Source organism: Sceloporus occidentalis, unplaced genomic scaffold (assembly GCF_023333645.1).
Source record: "Sceloporus occidentalis isolate IW3139 unplaced genomic scaffold, rSceOcc1.0.p SCAF_17, whole genome shotgun sequence".
NCBI lineage: Eukaryota > Metazoa > Chordata > Lepidosauria > Squamata > Phrynosomatidae > Sceloporus > Sceloporus occidentalis.
The window spans coordinates 1,133,656-1,154,584 of record NW_028316997.1 but is presented as its reverse complement, the minus strand read 5'-3'; the positions used below and the strand labels follow the sequence as shown (position 1 = coordinate 1,154,584).

Below are 20,929 nucleotides of genomic sequence, written 5' to 3'. Positions count from 1 at the left end.
GTATTAGAATGGAGAAGTGGCCTTTTGCTTTGGTAGAGAGTCATTGGAGACTTTTGCTACAGCTGTTTCAGTAGAGTGAAGGGGTTTGAAACCAGACTGTAGGGGGTCAAGGAGGGAATTAGAGGAGAGGAAGTTAGTAAGGCAATTGTACACAATCCGTTCAAACAGCTTAGAGGTAAAATGTAGCAGAGAGATGGGGGGTTAGTCAGACAGACAGGATCTGAGGAAGGATTAGCACATGCTTGAAGACTGTTGGTACAGTTCCAGATATTAGAGAAAGATTAAATAGGTGGGTAAGTGATGAACCAAGCAATGGACATAGAGACTTTGTGAGGTGTGATGGGATGGGGTCAAGGGGACAGATTGTTGGGTGAGAGGAAGAAAGAAGAGTGGCGATCGCTTCTTCAGTTGTAGGGGAAAAGACAGTTAGTATGGGACGAGTGGAGAGAGTGGTGGTGAGTGGTGTAGGAGGGAGTTGTAAAGAAGTGAGGCCTTATCTAATAGTCTCAATCTTATCTTTGAAGTAGGTAGCAAGATCTTGGGCAGTGAGAGAGGTTTGTGGTGTGGGTATGGAGGGACAGAGAAGGAAGTTGAAGGTAGAAGAAAGGCGTTCTATTGGGTATCCATCAGGTAAGATCTACTACCAACCTGGAGACTTTTCACACTGGCCTCTCCCTCAGGTTCAAAACATTTTAAATCCAAGTGCTTAATATCCATGATCCACCTGTGCAGCTCCTGAGTAAATGAATGAATAAGTATTTGTGAATGAGTATTTGTGAATGAGTATTTGTGAATGAGTATCTGTGAATGATTGAATGAAACAATATGTGTGTGATAGCATGGATATGTAAGTGGGACATAAGAAATGACCAAAGATCCACAATTTTCTTGTAAAATACACCGGTATGTGGAAAGTTCTATAGTAATTAAGGTTTAAAAATAATTATATAGATCAGTGAAATTCACTGTTTCTTTGCGCTTGTATGTAAATGAGGTGATTTGAAATAACATCATTCTGTTTTGTTTTAAAATACGCTACTTCTCTACAAGAGAATACTCTACTTCTCACAAGAGAACAGATAAGAACCTTAAGCTAAAGTGTATGTTTCTCAACAGAATTTTGCAGTTTTAGCAAATTCAAAATCTTTTAAATTGTATGAGCTATTTTTTTAGAAGATTGGAGGAAACATTTCCAACTGCATTTCTGCTAATGTATCTCTTACATACCCAACCACTACTAGAGTGTGAATATCTCTGATTATTTAGCACCCACTAATAAACAAGGGCACATTAAAATTAAAATATATTTAAATGTTTATTATGTAATACATATTTTTATATTTAAAAATGTCCAGAAAAAAATCTTTACTGGTTGGGGGAAAAAAAGTTAAAATGATCGGGGGACCACAGATCAGGTTTCTTGTACGTTTCAAACAGTCCACAGCTACTCATAGGTACTTAGTATAGGGTAATGCATTTATCTCATCATATGATGTAATGTTAAACATACAAGTAGTATATATTCTCCCCAGTGACATGTTCATTAACAGAAATATACAAAGAACAAGAATTCTTCCTCTGAGACTAGAAGATCAAATATTTCATGGATAAAGGAAAGCATTCTTTACTTAATTTTTCTTGAAAGCCTCTACCCCTTAGTAAAGTAATTACTTATTTTACTTACTTACTTTACTTTACTTACTTTATTTTTTTAACATTATTTTATTTTAATTGAAAAGTTGGGTGTTTAAAATGGACCATGAGTGGCATCTGTGAGATCATAATCCCTGATTTATTATGTGGGATTTCACATTTGGATACAATTATAGAAAACAACATGCCTGTCAAACAGTGGAACCTAAGGAAACTGTAGATTGTAAAAGAATCCTATAACCCAGAATAAGTTGGGACAGATATTTAGTATTTGTTGCTTGATTTATTGTGATGTACAAAAAATCTTCAATGACCCTGTCTATAAAGTAAGATTTCAACAAAGCAGTGTTTTGTCAAATTTATGTGCATCAGTGACATACACAGGGTTACACTGAACTGCACATAGGTTTGGATAAAGCCCTCTGGGGCCCCTACACACACGCACACAAAAGTATCTACTTTTTTACTCCTCTGGTCCCATGTAGTGAGAGTCTTCAGAGTACATCTACTTACTCATTAGCCTGATCTTCCTGGGACACTTAAGCATTTCAGCATTATATATATAAGAACCTTGCGCTTATCACATGATAACAGAATTGTGACTTCATGCCTAATGTGTCTTAAATCTCACCAATCAATAATGAAATCAACATATTATAATTATTACATATTACATATTATTAAGATGACATTTACCTTAACAAAGTAAAAGCACTTTTATGCTAATAATAATAATAATAAAATAGGAAATAACTTTATTTTATTTCTTCATCCTTTTTTTTTTTTTTTTTGAAGGATACATATATACAGTACCAGTAGTTGTTAGCAAAATAATTAAGCAAAAGAAAAACAGGAACTAAACTAGTAGGTAACAATTTAGGTAAACAAGTAGGTAAAGTTTATATTAATCTGTGTGCGGCTAATATGTTAATGATGCGGATACAATGTCTCAGCAGATATAGGCATTTGCAAGGCTTCATTTGCATACAGATTATTTTTTGTCACTTTCAAGTTGGTCTAATAGCCTGCTGAGGGAGTCATATTATAAATATATAGAAAAATAAAATTTGTATCCATAAACAAAAATGAAATTTGCTTATGTTTTCAGCCTCCATATTTATGATTGCACATTTGGAAGAATTGTGCCCATAATAGTCATAAGATTTGGAGTTATGTATAAGACAGGATAAATTAAATGCTATGAAACAACAGCTGTTTATTACAGAGGCATTCCAATGCATATGCAAGAATGAATGAATAATATTTCAGCTTAAGAAGTATCTCATCTGGATTTAGTTCTGTACAAAACAACCAAATTTGGTTACACCTGCTTTTATTTAGAAAAAAGCTCAGCATCCAGAATGATACTGGGAGTTTGGGGAGCAAATTGAAAGAACTAAGGAAAAACTGTAGATACCTTCAAGGACTGAACACATACTGTAAAATCTCATCTATATTACATATTTTTTATAAGTAACATTACCCAAGTAAAAAGAAAAACATCCTGACCTCGATTTAATGTTTCCTTAAAAATATATAACCATATGAATAATACACAAATGTGCTGTATTCTCAAGATTATATAGCATATGTTTATATTACCATACACATATCAATAGAGTACAGTAGTAACTAGGAAGCAGAAATGCCTGTGATGAACACCTTGAGGTTTGCCACTGCTATAGGACAGCATTTTAGGATTCCATCCCCCCTTCCTGATTTTTTTATTTTTGCTTATTTGTCGCATTTAAATGTTTCAGATCATCCAATTAATTTTACTATAAGACAAAGACAACATGAGTAAACAGAACTTTGACTCAGAGGTGGAATTGCTTGTGTGCATCGGATCATTGTCCTGCTGCATAACTGTGCTTGATCCTTAGGTCACTAACTGATGGTCTAATGTTTTTTACCTCAGGATTTTTTGGTATAGAACAGAATTCAGAGTTCCATCAATTATGGCAAGTGGCCCAGGTCCAAATTCAGCAAAGCAGTCCCAAACCATCACACTACCACCACCATGTTTGATGGTGGGTATAACGGATCTCGGTACCCCGACCTCTGAACCTCTCGGCCAATGTCAGGATATCACTGGCAGCAAACCCTCTCCCCTCAAGAAACATCAGCTGACTCTAGATGCTTGTGGGTAAAATCATAACCAAAGTTTAATGGGAAACACACGAGTATTTAAACAGTACAAAGGGGTAAGTTACATACACACATAGTTCCCAATGTCCCTCCTTTGCACACTGCTCAGTATTTCCCACCTCAGTCCAGTAGGGGGTCGTTATTGTAGTCTATGGGGAAGATGGTAAACACAGGTGGTTCCCTGACTTCTAGACGAAACCAGCTGAGTATCAGAACTTGGTGCAAATACTGGTCATAGAGGTCTCTGTCCTGTATGTCATGACCCGATGGAGAATAAACACCACACATAAAACCCCGTCCCAAAGTGCAGGTACCCAAAATCTGTGTCCAAGCTCAAAAGTCTTTAGAGTGTCTGGTAACTGTGGAAACATTGCACCTTGTACCAGGGGAAGAAGTAGTCCCAACAGACCTCTCAAACCCACCTCCCCAAAAACATAACTCCTTTCAAGGCCAGGGCCCATAGTCTGTAGGGAGGAGGCTGGCCCTCAGGACCCTCCAGGAGCCCAGGGCATGGTGGCTTCCATGGCAAATGTTAGACAAACCTTCGTGTCCAATTGATGCCATTTGTGCACAGTTTCTTATTGTGGAATCGTGAACAGTGATCTTAAGTGAAGGAAATTAGTCCTGCAGTTCTTTACATCTTAGTGTGGGTTTTTTTGTGACCTCCTGGATGAGTCATCAATGCACCCTTAGGAGGAACTTTAGTAGGACGGCCACTCCTGGGAAGGTTCACCACTGTACCGTGTTTTCTCTTTTTATAGATAATGCCTCTCAATGTGGTTTGCTGGAGTCCCAAACCCTTAAAAGTGGCTTTGTAACCTTTCTAGACTGATGGATGGCAGTGCTTTTGTTTCCCATTGGTTCTTTCTTTAGATCTCGGCATCATGTGCTGCTTTTTGACACATTTAGCCTACTTCACTTTGCAAGAGAGCTTCTGTTTCTTTGATAATTAGATTCAACAGGGCTGGCACTAATCATGGCTGGGCATGACCTTAAATCTGTTTTGTGACAGATGAATCAAATATCTCTAAAACAACTACATTGATCTCAAAGCAAAAAGCAAAAGCAACATAAAACAGTGAGAGTATATGAGTGTGTCGGACAACTAATTTTGTTTCCGAACCTTAAATTATGTAATGGCAAGTAGTGCCGAATCAAGTTAGAGTTGCGATGCAGAGAGAAGATCAGGCCCAGAGCATGGCTAAAGCCAGACAAAAGGTGATGAGTCCAATTTAGGACTACTGCCCGCCATAGCCTTAGTCTTCAGTTTAGAAGCCATTTCTAGGAAATATGGAAACATGCAACATATGAACTGAAGCTAGGGACACACTGCTTGGAAAGTCCTTGGGAAGGACACTGTGGCTGGATAGCCCACCGACTGGGAACATGACTGGATAGCCCACGTTCTGGGCACATGGCTGGATATCCCATGGACGTGACTGACGAGGGCCCATTGTCTGTGACCGGACTAGTGGGGGCCCATTGTCGGTGATCAGACTGGTGGGGGCCCCCTCTCTGTGACCGGACTGGTGGAGGCTTCCTCTCTGAAAACAAGCAAGTAAGTATCAGAGTTCAAGCACAGTCAAGTGAGGTGAATAGGCCTCAGGCAGGTGATTGGACACACTGCAGGAATGACCTCAGGCAGGGCAATTGGACACATGGCAGCAGAGGCTGACAGGGATGCTGACCTATGCATAGTACAAAGGGTGATCCAAAGAATAGGCGCAATCCAAGCCAAAAGGGCAGAGACCAGAATATCATGATCAGCAGGGTATGAACTAGAACTTGTTCAGAGTCCAAAGCCAAAGGTCAAACATGGAAGACAGATCAGATGCAGCAAATCACAAGCTCAGTATGCAAGGCCAGGCACACAAGGTTCCAGCACTGAGGCTCAGAGCATGCCTGGTTTATATAGGCATTTGATGACTAGAATGAGGGACAGGTGTGCCTCAAGAGCACAAAGGCATAACATGTCCATGAAAAGACCAAAAGAACCAGCAACCCAAAAGCCACCTGGTTGCATAATGGATAGGTAGTTTATCATACCCGAGGTTGCTGGTTTGAGTCTCTGTGGTTCCTGACAAATGACCCCTGTTTTTTGTCCAAAATGGAATTCAAATTAACATAACGAGCCCTCCAGGTTTTACTACATTTTGGATATTTCCTCACCACTTCTAATATTGCCCCATGGTATTCCAATGGCTTGAGACTCTCTGTGATCTGTCCACATTTCTTTTAGATTTAAGGTAAAGTATTAAATGGAGTTTGTAATGCTCTTTAAGTTACATAAAAGTAACGGTTTAACACAATATAAATTAAACATGGTAGCAGAAACTATGAGTCAGTGGTGAAAAATACTGAGCTATGCATTTCATAAAAAATATGTTTATTCATCTTTAAAACACATGGTTATAGAAGTGCGTATAATATATACGAATGAGGTGGAGTGTTATTTTTCCTTCTAATTAGCCAGATAACTCTTGTGACAAGCTAGTGATGTAGCTCAACCACCTTTACATAAATATTTTTTGTGTTTATAGTGGAAGAGGTACAAAAAGTGTGTTTTAAGTGCAGCTATTGGTGAAGTTACCATGCATAGTTGGTTATACATGGAGATATCTGTCTTATAGATGTTCCATTAAGCTATTTAAACAATCCATCTGCACAAAACTGCCAGAACTGTGAACATTTATACCAAAACATACACAAAAAAATGATTTAGGTTTGTAGCACAATAATTTGTGCACCAATACTGAAGAACAAATGAATTCTACACATTGCAATCTGAATCATACAACATGAAAAGTCAGATTAAATAAAAAAATATGTAAACCATAATGCAACTAGGTAACCATATGAATACAGTGTAAAAACATTAAAAAATATATTAAAACTACAATTATCATTATTAACATGATTTAACTGTGAATTTTCCTGTTTCTGAATAAATTGCATGGCCGTGAATAAGAAATGTATTTGAAAGTATTATATTTAATACTTTTGTGGAAGTAACAAACAAAACAAAAGGTATCATTATAAGCTCTCTGCAACAAAATGATATAGTCTGTGCCCTTTTGTAAGAAAAAAGATGAATAATACATGAGAAAAGGGAGAGATATCTATTTCAACACAGGTGTTTTGATTGGATTTTAAACTAGAGATGTGCTAGTAGTTCCTTGTTTCCTTTAACACGTTCTGAAATCATTTTATATCTCATCTGAATTAGCCCAGGCCTCTTGTTTAGGATTCTGAAGACTGACCTATTTTTTTAGATTTACTTTAATGAATTGCTGATGCATGCTATGTGGTTAAGTTTCTTATTTTAATAGGATCTATTCTGTGTCACCATCATTATGAAAAAAATGCGCATGAAAATAAAGGCTAATGCATTGTTTTTCAATGCATTATAAACTCACACAAATTATTCTTGTGGTACACCCATTCAAAGTTTACTTTTACACATGTGAGCTATTTGTTACTATAAATAGGAAGACCTTAATCGGGCACTCCATTGTCCCAGGCATAAGTCTCACCAAATATTTTTTAGCAGTTCCGCAGATCTCCTTACGGATTAAAGTTCATATAAAGCCTGGAGTGTACCTTTAACGCCAATGATGTCACTAGTCTGTTTGGCTTTCACGAGAAAGGAAGTCCATCAGCTGTTTGTTTTGTCCCTTTGACCATTAAAATGTACTTCTATTTTCCAGGCTTATCCATATATGATACATATTTTGGATCAATGTAGGTCTGTTTTACAAACATATAAGAAAACACATAAAGTGATTTTTTGTTCATCAGATGGCAGAAGAGACTGGTACATGGGTCTTAGTGATGGGTCCCAGGCTTGGCCTACATCTTTTTAATAGTTTAATTCTTGAGTGTCAAATTTATTTTAAGCAATATCTCTTATAAATATTTATATTTAATTTTGCTGTAAGGGTACAGCGTAGTAATTATGTATGTGCTACTTTTATGTCCTTCAGTCATAATTACTATTCGCATTGCATCTGCCTTAGATAAATAATTAACTTGATGCATCATTATGCAATTTGACCCTCTAACTTTCAAATTGCAAGAGCTGTTGCAAGTCTTTTACTATTAAAACTGATCACGTTGATAACAATAAACTCCATGAAGCTTTCTTTATTAGTGTACATTTCACCCATGTAATCACTGGTTTGGAGAATGCAAATTGTCTGTGTAACTCTGAGAAGTAATAACCCAATCTGCATAGCTTTATTTTTCTAAGTTCTGTGTACTTAATCATCATAAAAAACAATGATTTTCACAAATTCCCTAGGATTCTGTTTTGCATACTAGACAATTTTGACTTGATTCAGTAAATTTAACAGCTTACACCCTTAGGCTATTTTGTTGTTATATTGACGGTGAAGAACACACCAATAGAGTTAAAACTGCTAATGCATGGGCATAACTGCTCATTATGCCTATGCTGGAATCCATAAAGGCCATGTTTGGCTAATACATGGCATGCACAATTTAATAAATGTGAAAAAAAGTTTGGGTAAGACCATTTTTTTTTGCCAGCATGACTGTGCCTCAGTACATAAAGCAATGTCCATTAAGAAATGGTTAGATAAGTTTGGTGTGGAAGTACTTGAAAGGCCCATAAGAGTCCTGACCTCAAACCCATCGAACACCTTTGGGATGAACTGGAATGCTCTACTGTATGAATGGGCTAAAATTCCCACATAAACACCTAGAATCTTGTGGAAAGTATTTCCAGAAGAAAGAAAGCTGCTATAGCTGCAGGGGGGGGACTAAATAGTAATGTCTATGTAGTTAGCATGTGATGTCATAAAAGTCTCTGTTGGTATCATGGTCAGGTGTCCCAATACTTTTGACATATTTGTCACACATATTGTGTGTATTTATAATATATATATATATATATATATATATATATATATAAATATACACATCTACCTATAATTCAATTATAGTTCAACACTAAATATATGTAAGCATTAAAAATGAATTACTTGAAGGCATGTAAAAAACAGATGCTTCTGTCAATACTGAAGTCTTTATAACAAAATAATGTGATTGTAAAATCTTGTTTTGTGTTTTTAACAATACATAAATGAAAATAAAATCATTAAAATTAGGTTGTAACTGAAAACACTGAAAGGACCATAGTAGAAAAGCAATAGAAATCAATTTAATATGCATGTATATATTACATTGTTTAACTCTCAAAATATTTGTTGCCATTTTAACAGAAATGACAATCAATGACGGACAATCCATTTTTTGGAATTACATGTACAAGTTAGGGTATGGTTAGCTAGAATTTCAGCTTGACATAATTTTTGAATGTAGTTACCACTCTTAGAATTTCAGTTCTGCAATGATTGTCATAGTTAGTCATTGTGCTTTTGCATAATGCCCACTCGATGTAACAGCAGTTCAAATACAAAACTAGGACATTAAAATAAAGCATGCTGGGATACACAAGCAGACATTACAACCATGCACAAAATATAACTTGAAAAATATGTAGTAACATCAACATGCCCTATACAATAGAATTTGGGGACTGAATTGTCAGTTGCTATGACTTCTCTTGAAAAAGTTTCTTCTGGTTTGAAAAAGAGCCGATTGCAAAAATAGAGAAGGGCATTTTTTGCCCCATCTTTGCTGTTTTCAATAATTTTACAGCATGCATTCTGGTCTCTTCCCATGAAAAGTCAGATGATAAATTGGATTGTTCTCTTTTATTTCAAAATTCAGTGTTTCAATGATTTTCTTAACCACTGAAATAGTTCTTCCTTGTACAATAATTGCCATCGAACATTAGCATCTACAGTCTCCACCGCCCGGATTAGAGATGCCACAGATGATCCCTCCTTGTGTTGCTGTATAAAAATTTTAAGCTGTAAGAAAATAAAATAACATGATTATAATCAATGTCACTTTTAAGCTGTAATAAAATAAAATAAAATGATTATAATCAAGGTCAGTAATTTACTGTAAACTTAAACTTTGGCCAGAGGATGATACTTACGGCAGAGATGTAATATTATATCTACCACATGGGTTAAATTTTAATGTTAATTTATGCCATGTAATTCACTGTTATGCAAAACGACTATGTTAATCATGTTAAATCCTACTTTAGCAGGAGACTACTTTAGGGAATATACCCCTAATATCTTGCAATTTCCAATGGAAGACTTTCATGAATGGTTGTATGTACATTGTAAAGTATATAAAAAAACAGTATCTTATTTTTAAAATCTATTTGGGATACAGTTTTAATTTTTTTTGTTTAAAACCTAGGCATCCTATTTTGCCTAACACATACTTATTATTAATTATGTTTACACTTTTAAGACAAGCTGTAAAAGAAAATAAATTGTATATGCAGTGATGGGGAACTGCTTTGACAATAAAACACAACATAGCAATATTTTTATAACTTGTCATCTACAAAGCCAGCAAATTACTGCAAATTTAAAAGTATATAAAAAGTATATGAAATCAGAATTGTCACAGTTTATAAGTGCACATAAAGGGCTGGTATGGTACATATCTACTCAAATGATATATTCAAACCCATACATTATATGTCTGCTTTAATGTACTGATTTTCTGTGATAATTTGTAGTATGGGTGATTAAGATATAGGCACTATGCTTGAATTTTCCATTGTCAATTATTATTGGATGTTTGTATTACCCCTTTTATTTCTCACATTACTGAATGGCTCAATATTTTTGCACCAATTGTATGTGTTGGCTATGGAAGCTGTTTTCTATTTTTTTTTTAACACATTCTGATTAATACAGCTCAGTAATTAATATCTACTAGATATGGGGCTAGATCTATCAAAGGTCATTTAATTACAATCCTCCTTTAGACTGGAGTGGAAGAGTAGATGGAGAATTATATACATGTATCTTAGTTATACATTTGATCTCAGTTAATGAATATGGGCCAATGAACTCCTGTTTTCCTATCTTGTTAATTTCCATTGTAATCTATGCAAGGATAGTTGGTGTTGAATCTAGTCTATTATGTTAGACAAATATCTGCACATTCACATGGGGTTAATTGACATATTATTATGCTACGTTTAGTTGTTTAAATATTTTGTTACTAATGTTCATTGCATGCAAACTCCAATAAAACAATGACCAAAATCTTTTTAACAATGAATATTTTGGCAACAGCAAATGGAAATAAAAAGGAAATTAATAAAACTAAAAAGGAAAATCAGAAAAGGGGAGTCAAACCCTTTGTGAAGGTTATGGTCGAAGTGTTTAATGAGCTAGTCAAACTTACTTTTACTGTTTTCTTCTTTTTTGAGTGCTACGCTATTCAATTACTTTTTCTCATTATATATAGACCTTGTGGGCACAGCTTGGAGTATTTACATATATGCTCTCTGTGTGCTACACTTCCCTTTTTGTGTTGTCTGACATATCCACAGACCTCCCCAAGTTCCATTGGTTGGCATTGGTTGGCAATGCAGAGAACATACCAATACAAAAAAGGTGCAGGCACAACCACCATGTGTGGATATAAGACACTTTATGTCTACAGCCCCTCCACAGCTAGGGTAATATACCATGTCAACATGGTTTTGCAAGCGCACTCCTATAAGAGGAAAAAAAAAGGTCTCTCAGATGTTCCCCTGGTCTGTGCCTTCTATTAGTTCCACCAGTTCACCTATCCACTGACCATGTAGGAAGGAGAAAACGTATATGATGGGTCTAAAAGGTATTGACATAAGAGCGAAATAAAGCACTTTTGGTGAGCATTTTTGTAATAGATCCACTTGAAATAGGTAAAACTAATTGCCTTCTTAACTTTCAACCTCTGCACAAAGACGTGCAACTCTAAGTACAGGAAAAAATCATGCAAGGTAAGTTTCAAAGTTTACTTATAGAATTAAAACTAGGAACATAATCCTGGATAGAAATAATATGCTCTTGAAAGTCATTATCTTCAAAATGTATAAGGTGCTAATGTTGCAGCTCACTGGGAAATGCTCATTGCATTAACAGAGAAGCTAGAGCCCTGAGTGAAGACTATTAATAAATCCAGACAGAAGGAGGAGGAATTAAAAAAGGACCTATAAGAACCATTTTCAAGTCCGCCCGTCTGGTGGAGAGTGATATAGAAGAAGTAACTTAAAATAACAGTAGGTTCTTTTGAGTTTTAACATTATCATATTAGTATACCATAATTTCAAGAAAATACTTTGATTTCTTTAAAATATAGTTCCTTAATTTTTTGGGAAAAAAAATATATTACACATTTACCTCATTCAGTTCTTCTTCAGTGTTTAGAAACTCTGTTACTCCACTAATAAGCTTGGAATTCATAAACAATGCTTCTCCATATCTGAAAAAAAGGAATGTTGCATTAGCGCATTGTATAATACATGTACTGGCAATATAAAGATTCCAAAATGTACGTATAAACAATACACGCGCAGAGGCAAAGCCTAACTAAAGAACACATTTCTTTTGCTCAATTGGTAACATACAAGTCTAGTGACCTTAAAGGAAAACTGTCACATCTGTGAACCAACATTAAATTTAGCTAGGAAAATAATCCCTAATTTGTACTATTATTGCAATTTATTCATCCTTGTCTGTTATATAAATCTCCAACCATTGAAACATCTGTTACCAATGACTTAGCCAGCACATTTTACACAAATGTTCCTTAATGTCCATAGATCCCTTGGAACAGGTTTGGAATCTTACAGTCACCTCAAGCAAAAGTGTCCTGTACTGAACCTAATTTTTGTAGCAGAATGTTCAAAAGTTTTTGGTACAAGAGATTCCATTCAACTGCTAAATGTTTATGCCTAGATTAATTATGCATTTTTGTGTTCAGTAGTATGTAGCACTCGTACGGAAATAGTTTAAACACTATTCCATAGTACTACAGTTTATACATGTTATTGTTTGTTAAGTCAATGTACGAATATCTGTCTACTGTACATGTACTCAGGAAGAAAAACAAAATGCTGCTTATACCTTGCATTCAAAATCTTCCATTTGTCTCTGAAGAATTTCCATGCTAAATCCCTTCCATGGGGGTTTCTTGCCACATGAATAATAACATCAATCGCATCTTGATCCAATACTACTTCTGAATTCAATGATAAGTTGAGAAGCCTTAATATAATTGAGAAGAAGTAACAACATAGTGAATTTATGAGGAAAAAAAACATCAAATTTTTGAATGGTTTCTTTGTGAACTGCTTACCTATTCAACAAGTTTCTGTTGTCACTGCAAGTCAGCGCTTCCAATAATATTTTCTTTTCTGACACAGCTGTGGAGGAATGAAATTTCATCCAAATGAATTCCCATACATCTTCATCCATTAGGGAAACTCCTGTGCAATAGACAATGTCTCGCACATTTGGTGGAATACTGGGGAAATAATTACATAATAAGAATACATCCTAATATAACGTTTAAACATTTGCCCTTCTAATTTGTTAGATTAGTTTTTCTTCTTTTACATATGCCCTCCTCCTTTATTGTGTTGATTGTGTTTATGTTTTTCTAGATTAATATTGTACCCCCTATCTCATCTTTCTTCCAAGCTATACATGTTAAGAACCTTTAACCTTTCCTGGCAAAGTTGATCCTGCAATCCATGAATCAGTTTAGTAACTCCCTTAGTAACTCCCTTCAAAGTATCTACAGTATATTATTCTGGACATATGGTCTCCAGTACTGTAACAATACTCCAAGTAAGGTCTCACCAGTGCTCTGTCCTCTTTCTATTGCTAATACATTTCCCTATATAACCAATCTGCTAGCATTTCTTATTGCTCTACTACATTGCTATTTAAATAAAAGTTTAAAATATTCCTTATCCATTCTTAATATAAGTAAGAGTATATGTATATCTATTTTTCATGTTACTATATTAGTAACATACACAGTTAGATACAGTGTACACAATGTACAAAAATAAAATGATGCAATTATATATTTTTCAGATGGCATTGAAAAAAAATAAAGTAAGGAAAATGTTAAAGTTGTAGAAACCTCAAGTCAAAGTAATTCCGATGTTTAAAGAGGTAAATAGTTGCATTGTTGTTATTTGCTTTTGGATTGCTTCCGTCTGTTATATAATATGCATTAAAATAAACATTACGGGAACACAAACTTATAATACACAATTTACAGTACAGCAAGTTTAAGTCACTAACAACATACATAGCTAGCACACTGAAAAAATTCTGATCCCTGCTAATAGGCAGGAATTAGTATTTATGATGCCACAAGTCTCCCCCAACACACATTGTAAACACCTTCTTCCTTAATCAACTTCATTTACTTACGCCATTTTCATGTGAGGAAATACTTACATGAAAACTATATGTAAGACATTTGCTTTATTTTTGACAGTTAAGATGCAAAACAAACATAAGAATAAATGCAAATCATTAAAGAAACATTCAAATTAATATTTTTAACATTATAAAATGGGTTAGGTCTGTTTTTGTTAAACTGATGTAACACGAGTAACTGGTATTCCAGCTTTCAGAGCGGTGACCTCAATGAAACAATTGTCATCCATTGAAAACTCCTGCCTCTACCTATTGATCATATCTGGGAACTCTGCGTTTTTCTGGGTCGTGGCCCGAAATCTCAAGGTTGCGAGAGAGTTATTTAAACACGCGCTACTCCCCACACCATTTCCTCCTCTCATCCCCATAAAAATGTAAAGCATCGTCAGCCTACCCAAAGACTGAGGGGCTCCAGTCATTTGAAAACCCATTTATAAATTCTCATAACACCTTTCACATAAATTGGTAGGATTATTTTACATCCGTTCATTGTAAGAAACCTTTTCTGAATGTAATTACAGAAGTAGCATTAATCTTTAAAAAAACAGTAATTTCATATACATATACATGCCTAAAGCAAAAACCTCTTTGTATTTATGTCTGGCAATCAACTGCAAATATATATATTTTTTAATCCAAATACTATATATATATATATATAATTCAATCACTAAAAAAAAAATTATAAGAGAAACACATTCTGGTCAAGAATTTCCTAGTTTACTTTTACACTACTCCAGGACAGAAGACAAAAAAATCAAATTAACAGTTTCTGATTGCACCTCTAGAATAGAAAAATATTCCTGAATCAAAAAAAGCAATCCAATATATCTCTAGGTTCTAAACCGTAAATGAGGATACCAGGTTAAAGTGTTTTCTTACTTGTATGAAGGTATCAATTTCTCATGGGTTTCTCTGTTAAGATATACAATTTTTTATAGAAAAAATTAAGCTCAGTTTTCTATTTTCCCTAATATTTCTAATACACTCACATTTAACATGTATCTTTTTCAGGAGACACTTAAATCATGAGTATGTTGAGATTACTGATTACAGGTGGGCTCCCATCATACCATGGAGGGGAAGTCACAGGTGAAGTACTCTTTAAAGGACCAAACCTTCCCTATTTAAATGTTAGATGCAAATTAGAGTTCATTTTGCATATATCCCAGTGCATTGTAGTTTGTGCAAGTAATTGAGACTTTCTTCAGTTATTGGAGTTCTAGTCTTTCATTTCATTGCTCCCCAGATGCCTTTTCTGACAGTGGGGAGCATAGTGTAATTTGCTTTTCGCGCATGCTCTGTAGAGCTCTTACTGAAATTAATAAACTGAAGCAGTCACTCATATGTATGTGATTATAACATTTATGGTTGCAAAAAGGCATGTCAACCTTCTGGGATTAGCTGGATTAAATTTGCACTGATCTTCAACAAAGGCACAATAATAGACACTATGTGCTTTGATTAATAACACCATGTAAACATTCGCAGTACAGGGTGGAAAAAGTAAGTGAACCCTTTAATTTAATAATCGGTTCAGCATCAGATCTGCACAGCAGTCAAAAATAATTTTAGACCATTCCTTTTGAATAAAATAGTTCATCAGTAATTTTGGGATGTTTAGTCACTCTCTATTGTTGATTTACTTATGTGCTTAGAGTCGTTTTTTTTCTTCGCTTATAGCACTGTATGTTCCTTGCAAACAACTCAATATCAGGTTCTTTTTTATTAATTTCAGCGGTTTTTTTGGACAGCAGTGGCTTCCTCTGTGGTATCTTCCCTTTCTTCAAGTCTTTAGTCATGTTTGCGGTCATTTATAAACAATTTTTCTTACCAAATACTAATGAACATGAAGGCTTTTAGAAATACTTTTGTAACTGTTTCCAGCTTTATTCAAGTTAAGATCTATTTTGTTTGAGCCATGGTTCATGTCAAGCAAAGCTTCTTATTTTTTTAGGGTAGGGCAGATTTGACCAACACCTCCAATGTTGTCTCATTAATTGTAGCGGTCATGGCCTCACAGGTTCATATATTTTCCACCATGCATTGTGATAATTGCGTTTTATTAGTTGAAGCAGTCATGGCCAATATATGCAGAAAACCAGGTAATACTTTTAAGCCATAAAGACTATAACATAGTCTTGTGCATTTGTATACCAGAGAACATGAAAATAAACATGAATGTTTACGTTGTTCAAACCGAGTACCGAATAAACTAATACGGTGGCGGGTAAACATACACGAAGACAAAGAAGCACAACATGAAGAATCTTCGTGTCTGTCTTCGCAAATATCCCCTAGCTAATCTCCCTGTTCCCGTCCTCTCATACTATCACTCCCTCTAGTCTACCTTGTCTATGTAGCATTGCAGGGGTTAACAGTAAGCAGCTCTTCATTGGTTGATGCCAGAGGAGGCCCCTGCCGGCGACCAACAGAACACAGACCTCCCCAGGCCAAGTTTCAGCATCAGGAGTTTATTTTTCCATTCTTCACTATATTTTAATATTTGCTTTATAGTAAATAAGATATGATCAAGATAAATGTATCTATAGAAAGTCCTTCCTGTCCTGAAAGAAACCCAATATATAATGTCTGTGGGTACTATAAACGATAAACAGGAAATGACAGCTAAACACAAACATGCAGAAATGTTAAAACCATTGTCATGAAAGGCACACAAAACTGAAAACCAGTCTGATCACAAGGGTCTTAATGTCTTATCATATTCTATTTTTTCTCAATGACAATAATACATTTTACAACCTGCCCTGTCATCAGATATACAGGAAATACTTTTCTAATATCTAAATGCAGAATTTGCTATATTTAGTTATAGTGACATGTAACTTGCATGTAAATTGTCAAGTTTTTCAAATTACATAGCCTCCTTCTTTATTTGCATTGATGATATGTTTTTATTAAACATTAGCCTCACTGGTTGGTGGCATTTCAGTTAAATCATATGTTTTTAGCAATTAGCTGTATTAGTTCCAAAATATTTGTTGACAAAATTACTGTGATTTGTTTTATGTTTAGGGGATTATCTTGACAAAGCAGCCCAACAAATTATAATATACCCAGCTGTGACAAATGCTGAAGGGGAGACCTGTTTACACATAGGTGAATTTTCTATATATCAGCCTTGGCTAATGTCCTGCCAAATGAACTTAATACTACTGGTGATACTATTGTATTATTTAATGTCTCCCTCTTGATGCTTCTTCACACAGGAGCCACCAAAACAAGTGATATATGGAACTAGTTGTTATTATAACCAATGTTTTTTAAAATACATAAATATGTATTTTTTTCAGTCATTATCATACCTGGGAACTCTCCGGGTTTGGAAAAGAAAATGTCGGTGCGCTGAGCTAGTCACAGGCTCAAATAATACAAATGTATAATACGAGGCCTACCAAACAGGTGTAAGCATGCTGCAAAAACAGTGTATTGGCTGTACAATGTATACAAAAAACAGAAACTGTCTGCGCTTCTTACCCTAATAAAGTTGGCAACAAATACATAAACATAATATAAATGAGAGGTTTTGGTTATATGAATTGGCCAAAGCATAATTAAGCTCACCCGCCAACTCTCCGGGTTTGACCTGGACATTGCCGGGTGAGCACTGCTTCTCTGGTTCTCCGGGTCAAGACCCAAATCCTCCGGGTCGCCCTGCTCCCACACATTTTTCCTTTAAATCGAGGTGTTTCCCGCTGCCGTCAGCGTGATCGACCCTGACGTCAGTGTACATGTATAGGCTTTGTTGTCATTGCATTGCACCGCAAGCCCGTACATTAAGGGGTTAAGAACAAAGACAAAGACCTGAATACATTTTAACCCCTTCACAACATAGTATGTACCTGTACAGGCTCACAATGCATTGTCATTAACAGGTTTAAGGACAACCCGTTAATCATGTCAAAGATGTTAGTTATGGATGGCAAGTACTTTATATCTACACAGTTTTAGCCATTGTTTATATGTGTGTATATATATATATATGGCCATGTAAGATGTTAAAAGGGGAGAATTGTTTATCCTGAAATGTACAGTAATTCTGACTTAGCAATTAGCCTGTGCTTACACTTGCACACTAACATTTGTCATTAAACAAATATGTTCATTATGTATGATCTTTCAGAATAAGATACCTTAAGAAGACTTTGCTGATAAAACTTCCTGAAAAAGGTATTTTTAGATTAAAATACCCATTGGTATCATAATATATTATCATATTCTTTCTTTTTTGTAGAGCAAGTAAAATCTAAGTTGCATCTAAAAATTCAAAGCATTACCAGAAAGGCCAGCCATTAAAAACACATTACAAACAATAATGTTATTCACATTCATATGCAAATTGCATTGATTCAACTTAATTTGTATGTAATGAAGTTTTGCAGAATTTAGTATAACTTGTTCTTTTGCAGTGAAAATGGCACCCATGAAAAGCTACAACAAATCATTTCACTTATGATTAATTAACATTTTTTAAATTTTAGTCAAGTTCCAATAATATAAAATACATTTGTAAAATACAAGATATAATTACTTATCTCCTGGGCAAATTGTGTTCTAATTTTATAAAATGTAATTGAATGCATTTTATACGATTCTTTAATTAAGTAGAAAATTGAAATTCCACTTAGAACAGCAAATTTTAAAAAAAAAACTCTGCAAACCCTCCTTTACTGTTTTTTTAAGAATTATGAATAACATAGGTCATTAATATATAAGAAGGGAAACTGAAAATAGTGTAATAAAAAATAAATGGAGAAAGCAGTCTGCTTATTACAAATGGGAGATTGCACAAGTAATAGAGTTTCTCTGTGATAAAAAAATCTAATTGTAATGTTATTGTTATGTAGATATGGCGTACAATGTAATGATGGTCTGGTATGGTCTAGGGTTTATAAGTCAGATCTTCATGTATCATACCAGCTATCCAATTAACATGAAGGCAATACATCATTTTGAGCTTGGAGATCTCACATGAAAATAGTAGAAGTTCTGTCAAAATTGTGAGATATAAGAAAAAATGCCCCTTTAAGGACTGGTTTTAAAAAAGACAAACTAATATTAATGTTTTATCAAGAAATGCAAAATGCAAGAAATGGTAATTAAAGTGAAGATATCAAAAACATTTTATTTTATTTATTGAAGATGTTGTTAAACTACACTGGATGGACAAAAGTATTGGGACACCTGACCATTATGCCAACAGGAACTTTCATGACATTGTATTCTAAATACATAGACATTAATATTTGCAGCTATAACAGCCTCCTCTCTTTTGGGAAGGCTTTCCACATAATTTTTTAATGTTTCTGTGGGAATTTTTGTCCATTCTTCCAGTAGCGCATTTGTGAAATTTGGCACTGACGCTAGACGAGAAACCTCGGCTTGCAATCTCCGGTTCAGTTCATCCCAAAGGTATTCGATGGGGTTGACGTCAGGGCTTTGTGCGAGCCAGTCAAGTTCTTCTACATCAAACCTATCCAACCATGTCTTTATGGACCTTGCTTAGTGCATTGGGGCACAGTCAAGATGGAATAGAACAGTGCCATACTCAAACTGTTGCCACAAAGTAGGAAGTATAACATTGTCCAAAATGTTTTGGTATGCTAAAGCAGTAAGATTTCCATTCACTTGACTTGTACTCTGTGATCTGAGTCTTCCATGCATCTGCTCGGCCACGGAAACCTATTCTATGGAGCTCCTGTAATGCCAGTGGAAGTTTGGAACTTTTCGGCTATGCAATTTGCAGAGGGTTGGGAACTTTTATGCACCATGCACCTCAGCACTTTATGTGGTCTTCTGAATCATGGCTGAGTTTCTGCTGTTACTAAATGCTTCCACTTTCCAATTATACCACTTACATTCGACCATGAACTATCTATCTTTAGTTGATATAGTTTATATCAGCTACACTTGATGTAGTAGTTGGCAAATGAATAGAAACCTTGCTAAAAGAAAAAAACTGTTAAATATCTACATCAAGCAGAATCTCTCCAGATCCTTCAAATTTCGAGGTTGGCGATGGTAGACTCTCCTCTTCAGTTTTTCTATGGTGTTCACGTCAGGAAACTGCCCTTGATGGGACCTTGATTTTGTGGTCAGTAAACTATTTTTGGGTTGATTTTGATGTATGTTCTGGATCATTGTCTTGCTGGAAGATCCAACCACGACTCATTTTAAGTCTTCTGGCAGAGGCAGTCAGGTGTTCGGTCAATATGTGTTGATATTTGATAGAGTAGATTATGCCATTGCCCAAAAGCTCAATATTGGTTTCATCTGACCATAGAAACAGAACCCATTTGAGGTTCCAGTAGTGTCTGGCAAACTGAACACCAATGAGTTTGTTTTTGTTTAAGAGTCATTTTTCTCTTGAAACTTTTCCAAACAACTTATGGTGTGGTGTAGTGACGTGGGGTTGCAGTTAAGAAACATAGAAAGTGACGGCAGGTAAGAACCATTCGTCCCATCTAGTCTGCCCAACCTCTGAATACTTTCCTTAGTCCCTACCCTTATCTTATATCTAGCTTAGCATTATGCCTATCCCATGCTTGCTTAAACTCTACCGCTTCTGCTTGAAGGCTGTTCCACTCATCCATTACCCATTCAGTAAAGTAATATTTCCTGATATCACTTTTAGTTATTGTCGCCTCTTGTTGTGTTAATACTTCTCAGGCTTTTGCAATTGTTTTCGTTTGAACTTTATTTTTAGCAAAAATTGCCTGTTTCGTCAACAATTGCCTTCTAATCAACAATAACGGGGG

The 20,929-nt window shown here is 35.2% G+C and overlaps 1 protein-coding gene across 1 annotated transcript in view; it reads right to left on the bottom strand.

Moving 5' to 3' along the window:
- Positions 1 to 9,551: 9,551 nt before the first annotated feature.
- Positions 9,552 to 20,929, bottom strand: part of LOC149302725 (thyrotropin-releasing hormone-degrading ectoenzyme-like) — a 331,139-nt gene continuing 319,761 nt past the window's right edge. Inside the window, exons 16-19 of the mRNA XM_089482127.1 lie at positions 13,051 to 13,218; positions 12,819 to 12,959; positions 12,093 to 12,174; positions 9,552 to 9,698 (exon numbers count right to left, since the gene is read on the bottom strand). Coding sequence (XP_089338253.1) covers positions 9,552 to 9,698; positions 12,093 to 12,174; positions 12,819 to 12,959; positions 13,051 to 13,218 — 538 coding nt within the window. The remainder of the gene's footprint in view (positions 9,699 to 12,092; positions 12,175 to 12,818; positions 12,960 to 13,050; positions 13,219 to 20,929) is intronic.